Here is a 22,125-nt window from a genome sequence, read left to right on the forward strand (position 1 = left end):
GAGGCTGTCTTTACTCCACTGTATGCTCTTGCCACCTTTGTCAAATATTAATTGAGCATATTGCCTTGGGTCCATTTCTGGGTTCTCTGTTCTGTTCCACTGGTCTATATACCTGTTCTTGTGCCACTAACAGGCTGTTTTGATTACAGTGGCTTTGTAGTATAACCTGAAATCTGGTAATGTGATCCCTCCAACTTTATTCTTCTTTTTCAAGATTGGTGTGGCTATTCTGGGTCTTTTTTGGTTCCATATGAACTTTTGAAGTATTTGTTCTAGTTCTGTGAAGTATGTCATTGGTATTGCATTGAATCTATAGATTGCTTTGGGTAGCATGGACATTTTAATGATGTTAGTTCTTCCAATCCATGAACAAGGTATGTGCTTCCACTTTTTTATATCTTCCTCTATTTCTTTTTTCAATGACCTATAGTGTTCTGCCAATAGGTCCTTTATTTCTTTGGTTAAGTTTATTCCTAGGTATCTTCTTTTTTTTGCTGCGATGGTAAATGGGATTTTTTTTAGTCTTTCTGTGAGTTCATCATTGGTATGTATATAAGAATGTCATCGATTTCTTGACGTTAATTTTGTATCCTGCTACTTTGCCAAATTCATTTATTAAGTCTAGTAAATTTCTGATGGAGTTGTTAGGGTTTTCTATGTATAGTATCATATCATCTGTGAATAATGACAGTTTCACTTCCTATTTTCCAATTTGGATCCCTTTTATTTTTTTTCTTCCTGTCTGACTGCTGTGGCTAAGACTTCCAGTACTATGTGAAATAAGAGTGGCGAAAGTGGGCATCCTTGCCTTGTTCCTGTTCTTAAGGGAAATGCTTTTAGTTTTTGCCCATTGAGTATGATGTTGGCTGTAGGTCTTTCATATACGGCCTTTATTATGTCAAAATATGATCCCTCTATTCCCAGATTGTTGAGCATTTTTATCAGAAATGGGTGCTGAATTTTGTCGAATGCTTTTTCAGCATATGATCATATGATTTTTATCTTTCATTTTGTTTATGTGGTGTATCACATTTATTGATTTGAGAATATTGTACTATCCTTGCATCCCTGGGATGAATCCCACTTGGTCATGGTAAATAATTTTTTTGATGTATTGCTGGATTCGATTTGCTAGGATTTTGTTCAGTATTTTGACATCTATGTTCATCAGGGATATTGGCCTGTAGTTTTCTTTCTTTGTAGTGTCTTTTTCTGGTTTTGGCCTCACAAAACGAGTTTGGAAGTCTTTCTTGTTCTTGAATTTTTAAAAATAGTTTGAGGAGAACGGGTATTAGTTCTTCTTTGAATGTTCAGTAAAATTACCCTGTGAAGCTGTCCGGGCCTGAACTTTTGTTTGCTGGGAGAGTCGTTACTGGTTTGTTCAAGTTTTCTACCTCTTCCCGGTTCAGTTTTGGGAGACTCTGTCTTTCTAGAAATTTGTCGACTTAGCTTAGATTGTCGAATTTGTTACTGTATAATTGTTCATAATATTTGTTAACAATCCTTTGTATTTCTGTGATGTCAGTTATTATTTCTCCTCTTTCATTTCTGATTTTGTGTGTTTGTGGTCTCTCTCTTTGTTTCTTGGTGAGTCTAGCTAAGGGTCCATCAATCTTGTTTATCTTTTCAAAGAACCAGCTCTTTGTTTCATTGATCCTTTGAATTGTTGTTTTGGTCTCCATGTCATTTACTTCTGCTCTGATCTTTACTATTTCCTTCCTTCTACTTTCTCTGGGGTTTTCCTTTTGTTTGCTTTCTAATTCTTTAAGTTGTGAGGTTAGATAGTCTATTAGAAATTTTTCTTGTTTCTTGAGGTAGGCCTGTAGTGCTATGAATTTCTCTCTCAGAATTGCTTTCACTGCATCCCATAGATTGTGTTGTTGTATGTTCATTTTCATTGGTTTCCAGGAAGTTTTAAATGTCTTCCTTGATCTCTATGGTAACCCATTCATGTTCAATAACATGCTATTTAGCCTCCATGTTTTCAAATGTCTTTGTATGTTCTTGTTGCAACTGATTTCTAATTGCATGCTATTGTGACCTAAGATGTTTGATATTTCAATCTTCTTGAACTTGTAGAGACTTAGTTTGTGCCCTAACATGTTGTCTATCTTTGAGACTGTTCCATGTGCACTTGAGAAGAATGTGAATTCTACAGTTTTGGAGTGTAATTCTCTATAGATATCTATTAAATCCATTTGATCTAGCGCTTCATTTAGAGTCTGAGTTTCCTTGTTAATTTTTTGTCTAGAAGATGTATCCAGTGATGTCAGTGAGGTATTGAAGTCCCCTGCTATGACTGTATTGCTGTTGATTTCTTCTTTAAAGTCCTCCAAAAGATTTTTAATATATATTAGGGCTCCTACATTTGGTGCATATATGTTTACCATGGTTTTATCTTCCTGTTGGATAGATCCTTTCAATATTATGTAGTGGCCTTCTTTGTCTCTAGTTATGGCCTTCATTTTGAAATCTACTTTATCAGATATGAGTATTGGTACCCCAGCTTTTTTTTTTCGCTTTCCGTTTGCTTGAAAGATTTTTTTCCATCCCTTCACTTTCAACCTATGTAAGTCTTTTGTTGTGAGGTGGGTCTCTTGTAAACAACATAGAGATGAGTCATGCTTTCTTATCCAGTCAGCTACTCTGTGTCTTTTTTTTTTTTAATCCTCACCCGAGGACATTTTTCCATTTCTTGTTCAGACAGAGGGGGAGGGAGGGAGGGAGGGAGAGAGAGAAGAGAGAGAGAGAAACATCGACGTGAAAGAGACACATCGAGTGGCTGCCACCTGCATGACCAACCAGGGCTGGGGACAAACTGCAACCGAAGTATGTGCCCTTAGCGGGAACCGAACCCGGGTCTCTCTGGACCGCAGGCCGACGCTCTAACCGCTGAGCCAAACCGGCCAGGGCTCTGTGTCTTTTTATTATAGCATTCAAACCATTCACATTTAAGGTGATTGTGCTTATTTATTGTCAATTTTTGTAGTGTGGTTATATTTTTCCTATTTCTTCTATTAATTATAGCAGTCCTTTCAGCATATCTTGCAGTGCTGGTTTGGTGTTAATATATTCCCTTAGCCTTTTTTTTTTGTCTGGAAAGCTCTTTACCTGACCTTCCATTTTGAATGACAGCCTTGCAGGATAGAGTAGTCTTGGATTCAGATCCTTGTTTTTCATGACCTTGATTACTTCATGCCATTCCCTTCTGGCCTGTAGTGTTTCTGTTGAGAAGTCAGCTGAGAGCCTTATGGGGTTTCCTTTGTAGGTAAGCTGTTGCTTATCTCTTGCTGCTTTTAGGATTCTCTCTTTGTCTTTAATTTTTGGCATTTTAATTACTATGTGTCTTGGTGTGGGCCTGTGTGGGTTCTTCTTACTTGGGGCTCTCTGTCCTTCTGGGACTTGAATGCCTTCTTCCTTCACCAAGTTAGGAAAGTTTTCTGTCAGTATTTCTTCAAATATATTCTGTAACCGTTGCCCATTTTCTTTCTCTTCGGGGCCTCCTATGATTCGAATGTTATTACATTTCTATTTGTTCCACAGTTCTCTTATGCTGTCTTCCTGTTTTTTGTTTGTTCTTTTTTGGTTTTCTGAGTGGTTGATTTTTTTTCTACCCTGATTTCTAATTCACTGATCCAGTCCTCAGCTTCCTCTACTCTGCTGGTTAGTCCTTCCAATGTGTTCTTAATTTCTGCTATGTCATTCTTCATTTCCACTTGGTTGGTTTTCAACGTTACTGTATCTTTACTCATGGTGCTGATGTCCTTACTCATGATGTTGACCTTCCTCAACATCATGCCTCTGAACTCTACCTCTGATAATTTGCTTAGCTGCATTTCATTAATCTCATTTTCAATAGAGTTCTTTTATTCTTTCATTTGGGATTTGTGTCTTTGTTTCACCATTTTGGCTATCTCAGTGGGTTTTGGAGCCTGCCACATTTACCCTGTGGGTGTTGGTATTCTGCTGTTTGTGGCTCCCTCTACTGGGTTTGGATGAGCCTGGGTGGGCCCACGTTAAACACCATTTTCAAGTCTTATTTCCTGGGTAGATTTGCAAGCCCAGGAAACGTTCAGTTATCCTCTAGCTTTTTCCTGGTGGCTAGTAGTCTCAGTTACTCAGTGCCTTGGAATGGAGCCCTGGTGTTCTGCATAAGAGGATTTCCAGAAGGTGAGATAGATGCTGGTTGTTAGTAAGCCTCAATTTGCATTTCTTTGCCTCATCTGGGAAAAGCTGAATCTCCAAGGGGAGAAGGCTGCTGCTTTTCCCCACAGATCTGGGAAGGAGCACACTGTCCACCATCCTTTGTGGCTGCAGCTCAGCAAAAACTCTGAGTACCCTCCAAATCCCAGGTGTTCCCACAGAGTTCCAACCCAGTCTGCCCTCCCTCTGCCGGAGCCCCCAGGGAGTGGCTGTGGCTATTTTAGCGCTCTGTTCCGGCTTTTTGCGCTGTGGAGTGGGGCTTGGTCTTTATTCCCCAAGGGCACTGCTCATAGCTAAGACTGCTGCTATCCATGGGTTCCCAGTCTGCCACCTTCTCACACCTCCGCAGATCCTACCAATGTCCCTGGTTTTATGGTCCTGTACTGCTGCTTTTCTGTTGCTTTTTTCCAAGGATTTGTCTATTTTAGTTGTAATTCCCGTTTTGGTCCTGGGAGATCGTCTGCATAGCATCTATTCCCTCCGCCTCCATTTTTACATCCCTCTAGTTTTGAATATCGTTTTTAGGGTTGTTCTATCTACATAAAGCTGTTTGTTAGTCTCATATGTTCATATTTTGCCAATAAAGGTTTGAATTTTTTAAAGTCTTTAAAAAAAAATAATAGTTTTAGGTTCATAACAAAACTGCCCCCTGCCCCACAGGCATAGCCTCATCATTATCAATATCCCTCATGGGAGGGGTATATTTGTTACAACCGATGAACCTACATTGATCGACAGATACATCATTATATCCCAAAGTCCATAGTTTATTACATGGGTTCACTCTTGGTGTTGTACATTCTATGGGTTAGAACAAATGTATAATGACATATATCCACAATTACAGGATGAAAAAGGGGCTCTGTAACAAATCTAAATGATAGTAACCTCAAAGGGTGATCTGATCATAAATTCCTATCTGGGTAAGTCATGCCTCAGACCTATAACTTCCCTAATAAAAGGTTATCTTTGCCTTAAGCAAGCCCTGTCCATTGTTTTTGTGCATCTACGTTAACAAGCCTTTAAAATGCCTCTTTTTAAGACTCCTTGAAGGGTAACCACCCTCAGGAAAGCACATAATCTTGTTATCATGTAATGTAATCGTTGCTATTTCTCAGCCTTGCTTTCTCTCATGTTCATGTAATCCTCCTTTTATGTTTCCTCCTTAATTCCAGATGAGAAAAGAAACTGCAAACTGTCATTCTGGGAAGCATCTGAGATCTTGCTTCCTGGCATAATGTCAACATTGGCTCAAATAAACTCATAAAAATTCTTTACAGGTTTGAACATTTTTCTTACAATGCCAATAATATCACACAGGGCATTTTTCAGTACCCTAAAAATCTTCTGTACTCCAGCTATTCATCCCTCTTTCTCTCCTTAACCCATTCTTTTTATTGTCTCCAGAATTTTGCCTTTTCCATAAGCTTGATTTTTTTTTTATCCTCATCCGAGGACATTTTTCCATTTTTTGTTCAGATAGAGCGGGAGGGAGAGAGAGGAAGAGAGAGAGAGAAACATCGATGTGAAGGGACACATCGAGTGGCTGCCACCCGCACGACCAACCAGGGCCGGGGACAAACTGCAACCGAGGTACGTGCCCTTAGCGGGAACCGAACCCGGGTCTCTCTGTACTGCAGGCCAACGCTCCAACTGCTGAGCCAAACCGGCCAGGGCATAAGCTTGATTTTTAAAAAAATCATGTTGAGTTCTCTAGAATTTGTTCACTTGGTGAATATCAGGCTGCTTTTTAATGCCTCATGGATATAAATAGTGTATGTGGTGGCTCATAATTCTTGGAACATACATGAGATAAAACACTGGAACATTCAACTGATATAAATAATAAAAAGCAACCAATAACAGGAGATGTATGCAGAATATTTCCGAAAATATAGTATCAAGTGTTGAGATCCTGCAAGGAAATAGGTAGTAGCATGACTAGTATACCCTGACTAAGACTTAGGAGAGTTTTGGTAGTGAGAGAGGAATAGCATCCTAAGTGGAAGGAACAAGAAGTACAGATAACCTGAAAATGAAATTATCTTTGTGGGAAAGGGAAAGTAAGGGACCAATTTGACTGGAACAGACCATTTTACCAAATACTTGGACATGCTTTATAGAAGAATCAGATATGGTTAGATTATAGAAGGATTAAATATTAATTTGAGTTGAGCCTAAACTCTAGCAGGGAGCCCTATACATTCTAAGCATTTGAATTATACTATTTTAAAATAAGACCTCCAAGGTGGTCTAAGTCCACAAACTTAATTTTATACATGAGGCCAAAGAAGCTCAGGGAAATCAGGATTTGCTAAATTTGAGTCACAAAACCTGATTTCCCGATTCTGAGTTCAATACCAGATTTAAAACAGCACACTGTATCAGGGCATAAACTAAGTTAAAACCCAGAAGCTTTTATTAATTAGAAACTTTGCCCAATTATGCCATAGGGCCAAAACAGGTGAGAGGATCTTTAGGAAAGATTAATCAGGCAGTACTACGTAAAAAAAACTAGAAAAGAAAGAGATAAGAAATAGGAAATACAAATAGGAGGTTAATCTAGGCCTGGGATGAAAACCTAAATTCTAGTTGTGGAAACTGAGAAGTAACCATTTTGCAGTCTCACTGGGAAAAAAAAAATTAGGAGAGAAAGAGTAAAAAATTTTAATTTCAGCCCAACTGTTGTGGCTCAGTGGACTGAGTGTCATCTCATGGACTGAGAGGTTACAATTGATTTCTTGGTCAGGGCATATGCCTGGGTTGCAGGCTTGATCCCCAGTAGGGGGCATGCAGGAGCAGCTAATAGATGTTTCTCTCTCACATCGATGTTTCTATCTCTCTCCCTTCCTTTCTTTATAAAAAAATCATTGAAAACATATTTAAGAAAATAAAAATAAATATAATAAAAAAATTTAATTCCATGCTTTTTAGATTATATGTCTGGAAAACAGTAGTGTTAGAAATAAGGATAACAGAACAGGCCATAGCTAAAGTCAATTCTGAGATACCTAGAGGCTGAGGGACAGTTGCATCCATCTATACCTGTGTTCTAGCTAGCTGGAGATACTGGGTTAGAATTTTTTGTTGTTAATCCTTACTCCAGGGTATTGGAAGGGACAGAGGGAGGGAGAAAGAGACACATCGATTGGTTGCCTCCCGCAGGACCCCAACCAAGCCAGAATCAAACCTGCAAAACACAGGTGTGTGCCCTTCACTGGGAATCAAACCCATGATCCTTTGGTCTGCGGGCTGATGCTCTAACTGCTTAGACAGACAGGCCAGGGCTGGGTTAGATCTTGATTGAGATCTAGATATAGATCTGGGTTAGATATAGATTGAGTGGTAATTAAAAGAGAGGCAAAAGCCAGTCACAAGTCAAGCAATAGGGCAAAGGGAGAAGAAAACTGTTCTTGAGCTTTGGGGAACAGTCCCAGTGAAAGTCTGGAAGAACAGAGGTTAATAAAGAAGTTAATAGGAAAGGCAAGAGGGAACTCAGGGTAATGTTTCCTTTAGAGCAAAACTCCTTGCAAGAGTTTTCTATATTTATTGCTTCCAATTTCTCTCCTTCCCTTTTCTCCTGAACCCTCTCTAATCAGTATTTTACCTTCTATCACTCTACTGAAATTGCTCAAGACTCCCAGTGACCTTCATATGCTAAACTCTATGGTCAATTCCCAATTTTCATCTTAATTGATCCAAGAGCAAAATTGGACACAGCTGATCATTTGGTCCTGCATGACATCCAATTTCACTTGGCATCTAGACATCACCTTCTCAGACTTGTCAGTTTTATTTAATCTCTCTAGCTCTTTAAGGATGGAATTCTCTAAGGCTAAGGTATTGCACCTCTTCTCTATCTATATCTACTTCTTTGATATAGATACATAGATATAATTACACAGATAAACACATACACATGCATATATATAGATGACGACTCTTAAACTCTCTCTCTAGTTTGGATATCCTCCATGAGCTTCAGACTCAATGGCCAGCTCTACATCTGCACTTAAATGTTTAATATACATCTCAAACTCACCATGTCCAAAATGTAACCCTTAATCTTCACTCACATCTACTGACCTGCAATCCTCCCCATGTGAAGTTAATGGCCATTCTCTCCTTTTAGTTATTCAGACCTTAAGAGCCATAGCCTTTTAACCCATTCCTTCTCTCTTAACCTCAAACCTAATGCATCATCTGCTGACAATCCCTCCAAATATGTCTATGATGTGTTGTAGAATCATATATCTGAAACCTTTATAACTTTATTAACCAATTGTCACCCTAATAAAAAAAAAAGTCTAGAATTTGACCATTTCTTACAGACTCCTACTACCTGGTCTAAGTCCATATGGTAGGCATTCAATAAATATGTGTGGAATGAATGGTTAGCAATATCAAATAAATTAAAGAGGAAAAGAGGGTTTGAAAATCTTGACATGTGTTATATTTAGGTATATTTATGGATGATGTAAGGAAAACTTATAAATACTGGCTGAACAGACCTGTATATTTTGTCACTCTCACTTTTTATGTTTATTTTACTTCCATTCCCTTTGCTATTTTCCCTTCTCTAGTTCTGATAATGCCACCGTCACTGGAGACCCTCACATTGCAGGCTACTGGTTTATAAACCTTAGAGAACATTCTTTTTTGACCTAAGCTGAGAAGATAGGCCAGTGACTTGCAATAAAATTACAGAAATTCATTCTTTTTCTTCTTCTTTTTTTGTCTGAGTCTACTCTTTTAGCAGAATTTCTTTCCTCTTCTTAATCTCTATCAAGGAATATGATTTGCACATTCATCTTTAAGACAACCAACTGCCAGCATAAAGCTGTAACTCAACTGGAAATAAATAAGCTAATGAGTGCCATTAAGGCTTTAGTTCAATGTAAAATACAGTTGTTATAATTTTGTAAACAAGTAAAAAAAATCCAAAACTAATTTAAAATAAAAAATTATCTATATTCTCATTCATTGATCCAAACCATTTTTATTTACAGCTGAATGGAATTATGCAAATTCATGATCAAAACTATTATTTCTATTTTATGAGATTTCAGAAGAAAATTAATCATTGTATACCTGAAAAAGAAATATAAAATTGAATTTTTTTCAAGTTAAATGTCCATCAGACAAGGTAGACTCACCTTCTCTAGTGGAGTTGACTGAAAGTGCTGAACCTTTCCAGACCCCTGTAAGGACTGCCAAATGTTGCAAAATTCATCATCATCTTTAGCAGGTACCTGGCAAGGCACAAAAATTTCTTAAGGAACTGACATATAAAAAATAAAGATTCATATTAAAAATCAAACAATTTATTCATTAAAATTATTTAGCATGAGAGGATATTTAACTTTCATTATCTGAAATCTCAATTCTTTTTTCTGGAGCATAAAGATAGTCTATTGGAATAAAAATGGCTTTCTTCATATGTATGTAATTAGTTTCATTTAATAGTACTTAACGCATAATAAATGCTATAAAAGATTATACTAAGGCAATATATACCCACCAACAGATTCATTTTGTTTTCCAATGTACTGATATAGTATCTCATTTAATACCTAATGATTTTATTTAAAAGAATCTTCCTCTTACACTAAAGTAATTTAATAGATTAAAAATCAGCTATTATTTATGGAAAGCTGACTTCATGTAGATTAAAATTCTGCAAAAATATGTACCAAAAATTTAACAGTAGTTACCTATGAGATTTGAGGGGATTTTTGCTTCTGTTTCCTTTGTTATAATCTACTTATCTGCATTTTCTAACTAGTGTATAATAAACATGTATTATTTAGATTAAAAAGTGTGGTAGATTTGTGGTCATGGAATTAAATAAAGGTAAGTGTCTCACACAAAACAATTCAATTTTTGTCCCCAGGATGGTAGAAACTTGAAAATTGCTTTTGATAAATAAGATATAGTTTTCTCCCTTCACCTTTTAAATTTATGTCATTTTATAGCATATATCATAGGAAATTTGGGTTATATAAGAAAAAAAAATTTAAATGTTAGTTTGATTTTTAAAATAAATGTCTTTCTTCTTTAATAACTGTAATTTTATAACATAGGTGTAGAATGCTGTCAATAACCTTCTCTACTAGCCTTTTAGTTTAAAAAAAATCTGGAATTGACATAAAAACTTTTTAAAAACACTAAGTCAAATTAGGTTTCTATTTATAGTGTGTCTGTGATTTGTAAAGGGGATAGAGAGAAATTAAAGATGAATAATCTTTACTTGTGTAGGAACAAAAAGAGATTGAGGGGAATGGTTCAGGCCTCCCACATGTCCAGCTGAAACTGATGAATTCGAGTTATAGTGATTCACAACTGGTTGTGGTTTCACAATGGCTGTCAACTTCTGATTTCCAGTTTCAGAGCGACTCCCATGAGAAAGGTTAACCAAGGCACTTGTTGGCAATCGATAACCCCTACCAGGTGAGCACCTAAAAGTAAAAAATTACAGAGTAATTTAATAGATTAACAGAATCAGAGTAAAATAATACTGAATGTGCTAGGAAGAAGCAAATAATTTTTGGGTGGACAGTCCATAATTTGAATCAATAAATATTACTTTTGAAAAAATGTTGTTTTTTTAAAAATTTTTTAGAGAGAGAGAAAAATATTGATGAGAGAGAGAAACATCAATCGGCTGTCTCCTGCAAAGCCCCTACTGGGGATCAAACCCTCAACCCAGGCATGCACCCTGACTGGGAATCGAACTGGGACCTCTCAGTCCACGGGATGATGCTTAATCCACTGAGCCACACCAGCCAGGCAATAAATACTACTTTTAAATTCAGTACAGAAACTTGAAATCATAGAAAAATCTCAGTTTATAAGATGATGCATTCCTGAAGATTACCTAAATAGATTATTCAGTGCTACTAAATAGGGAAAAAAACTGTTCTAGAGATATAGTTGTATGTGTAGAGGTATGTATGTGTGCGTTAGTCTGCCCTCAGAGGCCTACAACATAAGTTGAGAATGACTAAAGTTTATGAATTAAATGTAAAACCTCTTAAAAAGACTGAGGTTTGTCCAGTGTGGGTCAGAAAATCCCATGTCAAAATAGCCATGACAAGGAAACAACCTAAGTGTCCTTCGACAATGACTGGATAAGGAAGATGTGGTACCTAAAGAAGATGGCTCCATTACTCAGCCATAAAAAAGAAAAAATATTGCCATTTGTGACAACATGGATACTGAGAGTATCACGCTAAGTGAAATAAGTCTGATGGAAAAGCACAAGAATCATATGATTTTTTTCATATGTGGATATAAAAAAAGTAACAAAAGAACAAACAACAAAGATACAGACATCAGTATGCTGATTACTAGAAGAAGGGGGGTAGGAACAGGTAGAAGACAGTAAAGGGGGGATAAATGGTAATGGAAGGAGACAAGGCTTTGGGTGAACACATAATACAATATACAGAGGATGTGTTATAGAATTGCACTTGAAACCTATATAATTAACCAATGTAACTGCAATAAATTGAAAAAAAAAAAACAAAAACAAAAAACAGCCTGGCCAGTGTGGCTCAACGGATTGAGCATTGTCCCATGGACTAAGAGGTCTCAGTTCGATTCCTGGTCAGTTGGGGGCATGCAGGAGGCAGCGAACTGATGTTTCTCTCTTTCTCTCCTTCCCCCTCTCTAAAAAAAAAAAATCAATGAAAACATATTTTTTAAAAAAGAACAAACAGAACACACTCATAGATACAGACAACAGAATGTAGTTACCAGTTAGGAAGTGGGGCGTAGAGGGAGGATGAAGAAAGTAAAAGGGGTCAAATATATGGTAACAAAAGGAGACCAGATCTTGGGGGGTGACCACACAATGGAGTACACAGATGTTGTTTATTAAATTGTACATCTGAAACTTATACAATATTATTAACCAATGTTACCCTCAATAAATTAAAAAAAAAAAAACAAAAACAAAAAATAACAATCCAATTTTCTTCCACTAAACTCAGTAATCTCTGGCTATCTTTTCTCCCCTTCACATAGTCAGCTTAATTTCCTGACTCTAGTATACCTGCCATTCACACCTCAAACCATCCCAATCTAGCGTGGGCACTTACTATTACATTAAAACAGATGACAAAGGCTTAATATGTTACTAAATTCAAAAACGTCTGTATTTCTCAAGTTACTTAAACATTTAAAAATGCAAAACTGATCATGCTACATCTCTGACATATTTTTTAATTTTTTTTTCCTTTATTGAATTTAGAGAGAGAGGAAGTGAGAGGAAGAGAGAGATAGAAACATCAATGAGTGAGAACACTGGCCGCCTCCTGCATGCCCCTACTGGAGATCGGACCCACAACCTGGGCATGTGTCCTGACTGGGAATCAAACCAGCAACCTCTTGGTACATGGGTCAACGTTCAACCACTGAGCCACACCAGCCAGACTACATTCCTGATTTTGATGGCTTCGCATTGCTTTAATGATGAAGACTAAGACCCTTAACATGTCCTCAAAGTTTACTTAAAAGTTCCTGCACAGTGTGGTCTTTGCTTTGCTTTTATTCTAATCTTACAGTCACTGAGGTTCAGGAACACTGGCATTCGTTTAGTTTTTGAACGGGTAAAAATGTTGTTGCATATGCTATTCCTTCTTCCTACCTGTCACTTTTCCTCCCTTTCCCTAGTTAACTATTCATTCTTCAAATCCCACCTTTCTGGAACTATCAGGACAGGTCATACTATTATAGAAACCTGAATTTCTCCTTCCCAGCACTGGTCACAATTTAATCAAATAATACTGTAATCAGTTAATTATTTTCCACACTAAAATTAAAGCTCCCTGAAGGTAGAAAAGATGTCTGTCTTATTCACTGTTAACATCCCTAGTAGCAAGTATGATGACTTACACGTAATAGGAACTCAAACCATAAACAAACAAGTAATGAAAAATCACTGGCCACGTGGATATATTCATAAAGTATAATTATAATCTGGAAATACAAACCTTATTGTTAAGCCTCCAGGAAATTCTTCATCAAATAATACTTCAAATAGGACATCAGCTTCTCTATTAGCTGTTTAATAAAAAAGAGAAAAAAATCATATGATGAAAAATCAGCATGTGAGTTTTTGAAGTTTTTGAAATTTAAGATGCATTAGAACTACCAAAAAAAAATGGTGTGGGGGAATACAGACAGTAAATGAAAAGTAAATAAGCTCACAGATTACCTTACTTGCATTAATATAAAGTAAAATAATATTTTAAATCAAATGCTGTGGGGAATATACTTTTCTCTCTGCTTTTATATACGTCTGAAATTATTCATAAGTTAATAAAAGAGAACTTGAGAGTCTGCAGTCCAAAAGGTCTTCCAAAAAGACAGAAAAAGGACAATGAAAATTTGAAAACATGGCATCAGTCAGGGGAGTAGAATGAAAAGAATGAATATATTATATAGAATTGGCAGGAGTTTGTGACCTATGTAGATAAAAAGGACAGAAATGCCAAAGATGACTCCAAGGTTCTGACTGAAAGATTATGGATGCCATAATTGAGATATGAGACTCATGACAAAGACACTGGTGCAATAAACTTAGGATCAGAGAATACATTTGGCAGAGAGCAGGACGAGACATATCTGGAAAGATTAAATTTAACCATAATGCCAAGGTAAAGTGTAATAATAACTATACTAACGTTTGATTTCTAAACCCAAATTAATGAATCTAGCACATAACTTCAGAACTGACTCCCCTGACCTCTTTCTCTCTCTCTCTCTCCCCCACTCCTCACCACCACCATTCCATTATACTGGTTCTATTTCTCTGACTACCATAACTTCGTTTTGTTTTTTTTATCCTCACCCGAGGACATTTTTCCATTTTTTGTTCATATAGAGTGGGAGGGAGAGAGAGGAAGAGAGAGAGAGCGAAACATCGATATGAAAGGGACACATCAAGTGGCTGCCACCTGCACGACCAACCAGGGCTGGGGACAAACTGTAACTGAGGTACACGCCCTTAGCGGGAACCAAACCCGGGTCTCTCTGATCTGCAGGCCGACGCTCTAATCGCTGAGGCAAACTGGCCAGGGCTCTGGCTACCATAATTTCTAATTCTATGTTAGTTCCTGGAATGGGTGGGAGGATATCTCCCCCAGCTCCAGTCCCTCATTGCCTAGTTGAAACCAGGCCTGCAGAACTCATCCTGTTGTACCTTTTAACCTGACACTTTTACCTAAAGTCTACACTCCAGGAAGTTCACCTTCTAGGTTCCTATTTCCCATCTGAGGGAGTGGCCACTTCTTCAAAATTACCTTAGTCACCCTTTTAGTGGACATGACTATGGAGACAAGGTCTCAGATGAGGGCAGTAATAACAAATATTCGCCTTTCTATTCCATGTCCATGGCAGACGTGGCTAATCAATCACAGAGCTCTTTTCCACTCAGGATAGATGTAGCTTTAAAACCCTTCAAGAGACTGGCCAGTGTGGCTCAGTGAATTGAGAGGTCTCAGTTTGATTCCCCGCCAGTGCTCATACCCGAGTTACAGGCTTGATCCCCAGTAGGGGGTGTACAGGAAGCAGTTGATGGATGTTTCTCACATCAATGTTTCTCTTTCTCTCTCCCTAAAAAATTAATAAAAACAAAACAAAACAAAAACCCTTCAAGACAAAATTCCAAGCAGTCACGATTAATGATAGGAGTTGTCAGAAGGAAGTAAACTTCCATGTTATCAGATTCCTAAGGCCTTTATCAGGACAACCTAACTAGAGGACAATACAATAAGCTCAATGTCTGCAAAGCTGATGCAAGGGCTTGAGCAGATAGCAGCAGGAGGGTTGCTCATCATATCCACTGGTCCCTTACCATACCTAGCCCAGACCCTTCTCTCTACATTTGTAGCAGCCAGAAATATATCCAAGAGATTATTTTTTAAAATTCAGAGAATTCTCTTTTACAGTCAAGCAAGCAGGGAAGACCCCAAAAAGATGTGAAGATGAAAACTGTGGAGACCCACTTCTCAAAGCTAAGTAAGAATAAGGTGAAATAGTTCAAATCCCAGCTCTGCCACCCATCCTTGTAAAAGCGGGTGAGTTACTTAACTTCTCAGGTGAGGATATAACACCTGAGGGTTAAATGCAAAATGCACACAGTGTTGGCACTAAATAAGCAGCTCTCTTAGGCTCATGACCAGCGTGCTCTTCCTATTTCTGGACAGTGAGGCCAAGGTTGAGTGTCTGAGACTTGGAGGGGCAGTGCTGCCAGCACTGTGACCCCTGGCACCTGATGTGCAGCTTTATCTGGGCTGACTCTTTCTGAAACCTCTGCTGCAAAGCTGCTCCCTCCAGGCATCCCTTTCAGGCACACTGAGATCCTTGACTGCTTCCTTTTGCTCTCCACTCTCTCATTTAAAAAACAAATTTTTTTAAAAACAAGATAGCCCTGGCCGGTTTGGCTCAGCGGTTAGAGCGCTGGCCCACGGACCAATGAGTCAAGGGTTCAATTCCATGTACGTCAGTTGCGGTTCATCCCTGGCTGGGGTAGTGCGGGAGGCAACCAGTTGATGTGTCTCTCTCATGTCGATGTTTCTCTCTCTCTCTCTCTCTCCTCCCACCCCACACTCTATCTAAAGATAAATGAAAAAAAAGATATCCTTGGATGAAGATTTAAAAAAAAAAAAGAAACCACAAAAAAACAAGATAAAATTTACCATCTTAACCATTTTTTTTAATCCTCACCGGAGGATATTTTTTTTATCTTCAGATAGAGTGGGAGGGAGAGAGAGACAGAAACATCCACCTGAGAGGAACACATCGACTGGTTGCCTCCCATTCGATCCTGACCAGGGCTGGGGAAAGAACCGCAAATGAGGTACATGCCTTTGACCAGAATGGAACCCACGACTCATTGGTCCACAGGCCCATGCTCTAACCGGTGAGCTAAACTGGCTAGGACCATCTTAACAATTTTTAAGTATATAGTATGGAAGTGATAACTATATGCACATTGTTGCGCAACAGATAGGTTTGTTTCATATATATAATCTAGCAGTACTTATAAAATTCAAATGAATGTGCACAACCAATCCACACAGACATTAGGCTGGGGAAGGCAGGAGGGGAGTGGGAGCAGGAAGGAGGGGGTCAATGGGGGAAAAAAGGGGACATTTGTAATGCTTTCAACAATTAAAAAAAAACTTGGATAAAAAAAAATCAAATGAATATATGACCATTTAATTAAAATCTTTTAACTGTAAATAAGTTCATACTTCATGTTTATTTCTTCACAGAAATCAAGAGATTACAAATGACAATTAAGGTAAACTTCTGATCAAAATTAGATGAAAGCCTAACTTAAGGAGAAATAATGAAACTTTTCTCTCAGTTTCATGAAAATGTGTGCATCCCCATCAAGGTCATGTACAATTTTAATGTGTTATAAGTAAGGTACCAAATTTTCAGCAGTCATTACTCAACTTCCCCTTCTTTTAATCACTTTCTAGATAACAACATAAGACAGAAAATAACTTTTTCTGAAAACTAAAAAAAAAAAAAAATTAACTGAAACATAAAAGGATTTAGTTATTTTCCTAACTTATAGTCGTTCTCTGCTTAGATATGACACAGAAATTTGTGTTTTTTTCTACACTACAATGCTGTTGACGACACATGAAGTACTGACATGTTACCTCCTTTAATTCCTATGATGGTGCCCCGAAGGCCAACGGGCACCGAGAAGTTCTCTCTCACATTCACAACCCGGTCAAAGAGATGAAACTCTGCATCCCGATCAGGGATGACTCCATGTTGCTGTTCTAAAGGCTGGAGAGAAGAAAGCTTTAATTATTATTATTAGCTCTAATTTTAAAGTTTCCTAACAATATACTGAAAACATTCTGTTTCTGTTTTACTTTCACAGTAGTAACAACTTGAATCTTTCACAGGAAACTTACCCTGTACAGCAAATGGGGCTTTACCGTCACTCGTACCTTCTTATTATTCTTTCTTTGCTGAGGAAATAAAAAATTTTAAATATTTATATCTGAAGTTCTTCAGATGCAGCAAGGAGGAATAATAAATTCTTACACTAAAATGTTTGTATAAGACATATGGAAAATTGTAAGTGTACCACCTGATGAATTTGTATAGTATGAGCACACCTATTATAACCACACCTAGAGCAAGAGAGACAAAACATTACTAGGTACAATATAAAAACCCCTGTATTCCCTTCTGTTTCCACCCCAGTTACTACCTTTCCCAAAAGTAACCTTACTTTTAGTACAAAAGATTAGATTTGTCTGTTTTGAACTTTAGGTAAATGCTAGCCTATTGAAATGCTTTTACTCTAAAAAGAATTGCATACAATGGTCAACAAAGACTTTTTTTAAAAAAAAGGTATAAAGTATTGACCCATGAAAATACTGTGATTTTTTGTGGCTACTTATAAAAAGGTGGCACTGATTTAATAAATTCCGGTTTTTGAAATCTATTATGAAACTGGCTTTGATGTTTTGAATTTTTTGATCATGTGAAAAATGCTGGAAGAAGACAGAATCTATCTGTATGTTTGTCTGTCTACCTACCTACCTATATCTATATATTTTTAAATTGATTTTGGAGAGAGGGATTGGAAGGAGGGGGGCGGAAGAGATGAGAAATATTGATTGGTTGCCTCCTGCAGGCATCCCAACCAGGATCGAACCTGCAGTGTGGGTATGTGCCCTCCCTGGGAATCAAACCTGTCAACTTTTGGTGAAAGGGAGGACACCCAATCAACTGAGCCACTGCCCAGGGCTGGAAGAAGACTTTTGTACAGTCTTTACTACTTGTTTGTTCTGTCAATTCACACTGAACTTGAGCCTCGGCTTCCTTTCCATTGTATAAGATGCAAACATTACCTGCTCTTCATAATAAAAATGTGAGAATAATTTATACCCATTGCAATATATAACTACCATTCACATTAAATTTTTTTGAAGTGAATTCTTAATAAGAAAAATAAGAGCACCTATCTTTAGAATAAAGCTTACAGAAATAAGTGCAAAGGACATAAAACAGCCCTGGCCACAGAGATCATATACTAGAGAGGTCACATTTTTATACTGTAAAACACTCAAGCCTTTATTTATTTATTTTATTTTCTTTATTGACTTTAGAGAGAGAAGAAGGGAGAGAGAGACAGAAACATCAATGAGAGAGAACATCGACTGGCTGCCTCCTGCATGCCCCCCACTGGGGATTGGCCCACAACCTGGGCATGTGTCCTGACTGGGAATCAAATCGGCGACCTCTTGGTGCATGGGTCGATGCTCAACGACTGAGCAACACTGGCCGGGCAAAACACTCAAGCTTTTAAATAGAGCCTATCTTATTATAGACATCTCATTTATTCTTTCAACAAATCTCTACTGAATTCCATTTATGTACTCTATTGATTTTGGTGCTGAGGATATAACAGAGATCTATTCTTTTATTCTAGTTGAGGGAGGCATAAAAGAAACAAAATAAGAAAAATATATAGCATGTTAAAAGCTAAAAAGCATAGTGAAAAATAAAGCACGTTAAGGGAGATCAGCAAAACAGAGAAAGAATAAAGACATTTAAAACTATTTTAGCCCTGGCCAATGTGGCTCAGTTGGTTGGAGCGTTGTCCCATACACCAAAAGGCGGCAGGTTTAATTCCTGGTCAGGGAACATACCCAGGTTTTGCGTTTGCTCTCCAGTTAGGGTGTGTACAGGAAGGCAACCAACTGATGTTTCTCTCTCACATCAATATTTCTGTTTCTCTTTCTCTCTCCCCACCCCCCCTTCTTCCTCCTCTCTAAAACAAATTCTTAAAAAATATTTTTTTAAAAAAGGAAAAAAAAAAGACCCAAGAACTGTGCCTGTAAAACTGCATTAAAAAAAGAAATCCACACAGCCAGTGTGGTTCAGTGGATTGAGTGTTGTCTTGTGGACTGAGAGGTCCTGGTTTGATTCCTGGTCAGTGCATATGCCCAGGTTGTGGGCTTGATCCCCAGCAGGGGGCGTGAAGGAGGCAGCCAATTGATATTTCTCACATCAATGTTTCTATCTTTCTCAAAAAAAAAAATCAATAAAAACATTTTTAAAAAGTTCATATGATCTAACATATCCCTAGGCATTACATTATAGCATTGATTAGAGGACATGGCAATTAAACCTGACACATTAGGCAAATTAATAAACTGGGAAATTTTCACAATAAGCCCAACCCACAACTACTAAATGAGAAGTCCTGGGGCCTGACTACTCAAAATGTGATCACCTGCAAGCTTGTTAAAAAGGCAGAATCTCAAGCCTAAGCCTAGAGCTACTGAATCAGAAATCTGTATTTTAACAAGATTTTCCAGTGAGTATCTGCACATTAATTTGAGAAGTACTGCTCTAGGGGTGGAATCCAGAATGTGTGATTTTCAAAAAGCTCCTCCAGTAATTTTGATAACTGCTGAGTTTGGGAATCACTGTCCAATAAGAAAACTACTTGCCCTGGCCGGTTTGGCTCAGCGGTTAGTTGGAGCGTCAGCCTGTGGTCCAGAGAGACCTGGGTTTGGTTCCCACTAAGGACATGTACCTCAGTTGCAGTTTGTCACCGGCCCTGGTTGGGTCGTGTGGGTGGCAACCACTCAATGTGTCCCTTTCACATCAATGTTTCTCTCTCTCTCTCTCTCTCTCTCCCTCCCATTCTATCTGAACAAAATATCGAAAAATGTCCTCGGGTGAGGATTAAAAAAAAAAAAAAACACTTAAAAAAAAAAAGAAAACTACTGATACTTTTAATGATAATTCCGCATTATAAAGAAAAATGTAAATTACGTTCAGAATGTTGTTTTTTAGTTTTTTTGTCCTTTTCTTTATAACCCTAAAAGGAGGGAAAAATCCCACTCATAACTGTATCTCCTTGACACATTAATAGGTTTTTAAAAAATTCCTCTTATTTATAAGCACACGTATTAAAAAAAAAATGTTATAACCAATACATTAGACTACAACTTTGTAAATGTATCTACATTCTGTTTATAAAACAAGGGAAAAATGTGTACAACATTTCAGAAAGTTCTGCATGCAAATGAGTTAAAGTTGGGGCTTAAAGTTATAAAATTCTGTTAAGTAGAGAACTCATTTCAAAAACAATGCTACACAAATAGATTTTACTTTACACTGAAAGACAATTAAAAAGGAAAAAACAAAACCAAAAAACCGCCAAAAAGAGAAAGAAATACAGGTTTACTATCCTCAGCTAAATATCAATGACCGTTTAAAAAAACCACAGAACTTCTATGTATGTATGCATAACCATGGACATAGACAGCAATGCTGAGATCAGAAGGAGGGTGTCAATGGGGGAAAAAGAAGAAATATCCATAACAAAAATAAATTAATAAAAAATAAAAAATCAATCTCTTGGCTCTGAGCCTTGTACCTTTTCCTAAAGACACAGTCATCTGGTGGTGACTTCCCAGAAAGTATTCACAGCTACTGAGTATGTGATAAGAGAATTCAAATAGTAATAATAATGATAATACTAATACCCAAGCATCATTAGGCATTAATAATAGGTAGGCATTATTAGAAATTTACATGCATCCACTAAGTTAATCCTTTTGATGGACCCTATGAGGTAGGTACTATTTCATTCTCATTTTACCAGAGAGGAAACAAAGCCATGGAAAGGTTAAGTATCTTGCCTAAGATTATAAGTATAGAAAGAAGAACGGGAAAGATGGATTCAAAGCCCAGTTCTTAACTATCTCTGCTAACAAATCACTGTGTTGGCAAAGTAATATAATTTTTCATAAGAAGACAAATTGTGTGGAAAATAAAATCAGAAGTAAAAAAAATATATATATATAATTAATTCATTTTCTATGACATCAAGATAAGGGATCAAAATAGTTGAAATAGTTAAGCCTACACAAAATACTCAGGAACTGAATGAGTTTGTGTGTGGGAAAATACACTTAGAAGTAATTCTGTAAAAGTTAAAAACATTTTTATATTCTATAAAAAGATGAACTGTGTCTTTAAAGAACTTAGAATAGGAAGGAATAGGAATTAATTTTATCTCTCAATCAAACTTTCCACTTTAAAATCACAAAATATTAATTCCTAAAATGATAAATACTACAAGGATATAACATTTATCTTTTTAAAAATATTTTATTTAATTAATTTTTGTTACAGATGTTTCTCCTTTCCCCCCCATGACAAGGGACATAAAATTTAAATGCTAAGGCTTTATACATTAAAGTTCATTTGTATTTATTCATATAAACTTATTAAGGCCCAATGGAAATAGCTGGAACATTTCTTTAAATGATAGGATTATTTTACATAAATTACAAACAACTGAGTTTATATTTTATTTGGTTGAAATGTAAATAAGTTATTGGTGGAATAATACATAGTTTATTTAACTTCAAATCTCATCCATGTCTTGGTTATTGAAAATTAGTACCTTGTACTTTTCGACTTCCTCCTCAATTTTTTCAACAATAGCTGCATCCAGAATTTGTAAATCACATGAAGAACGAGACAAAGTACTGACAGGATGTCCCTTTAGCCAAGTAATAATTTCTTGAACTTTCTCGGCACTACATTAAAAACAATAATTATTTCATATTGATTACATTTTGTGAGGGCTTATATAAAAGGCCTGATATAAACCTGAGGACTGTGAAGTATAAAAGACATCAAATATATAATTAGCTCTGGCCGGTTTGGCTCAGCGGTCAGAGCATCGGCCTGCGGTCCAGAGAGACCCGGGTTCGGTTCCCGCTAAGGGCACATACGTTGGTTGCAGTTTGGCCCTGGCCCTGGTTGGGTCATGTGGGGAGGCAGCCACTCGATGTGTCCCTTTCACGTTGATGTTTCTCTCTCTCTCTTCCTCTCTTTCCCTCCCACCCT

The 22,125-nt window shown here is 37.2% G+C and overlaps 1 protein-coding gene across 9 annotated transcripts in view; it reads right to left on the reverse strand.

The window, feature by feature from the left end:
• Positions 1-22,125, reverse strand: part of XRN1 (5'-3' exoribonuclease 1) — a 131,523-nt gene that overhangs the window by 24,195 nt on the left and 85,203 nt on the right. For all 9 annotated transcript variants that reach the window (XR_004956861.1, XM_036243930.1, XM_036243928.1 and 6 more), the window contains 6 exons: positions 21,677-21,812; positions 17,151-17,207; positions 16,887-17,019; positions 13,200-13,269; positions 10,454-10,661; positions 9,360-9,455 (listed from right to left, as the gene is read on the reverse strand). Coding sequence is in view for 8 of the 9 variants with exons in the window: in XM_036243930.1 (XP_036099823.1) it covers positions 9,360-9,455; positions 10,454-10,661; positions 13,200-13,269; positions 16,887-17,019; positions 17,151-17,207; positions 21,677-21,812 (700 nt within the window). In the remaining variant the exon portion in view is untranslated. The remainder of the gene's footprint in view (positions 1-9,359; positions 9,456-10,453; positions 10,662-13,199; positions 13,270-16,886; positions 17,020-17,150; positions 17,208-21,676; positions 21,813-22,125) is intronic.

The sequence above is a fragment of the Molossus molossus genome, unplaced genomic scaffold, assembly GCF_014108415.1.
Source record: "Molossus molossus isolate mMolMol1 unplaced genomic scaffold, mMolMol1.p scaffold_m16_p_5, whole genome shotgun sequence".
Taxonomy (NCBI): domain Eukaryota; kingdom Metazoa; phylum Chordata; class Mammalia; order Chiroptera; family Molossidae; genus Molossus; species Molossus molossus.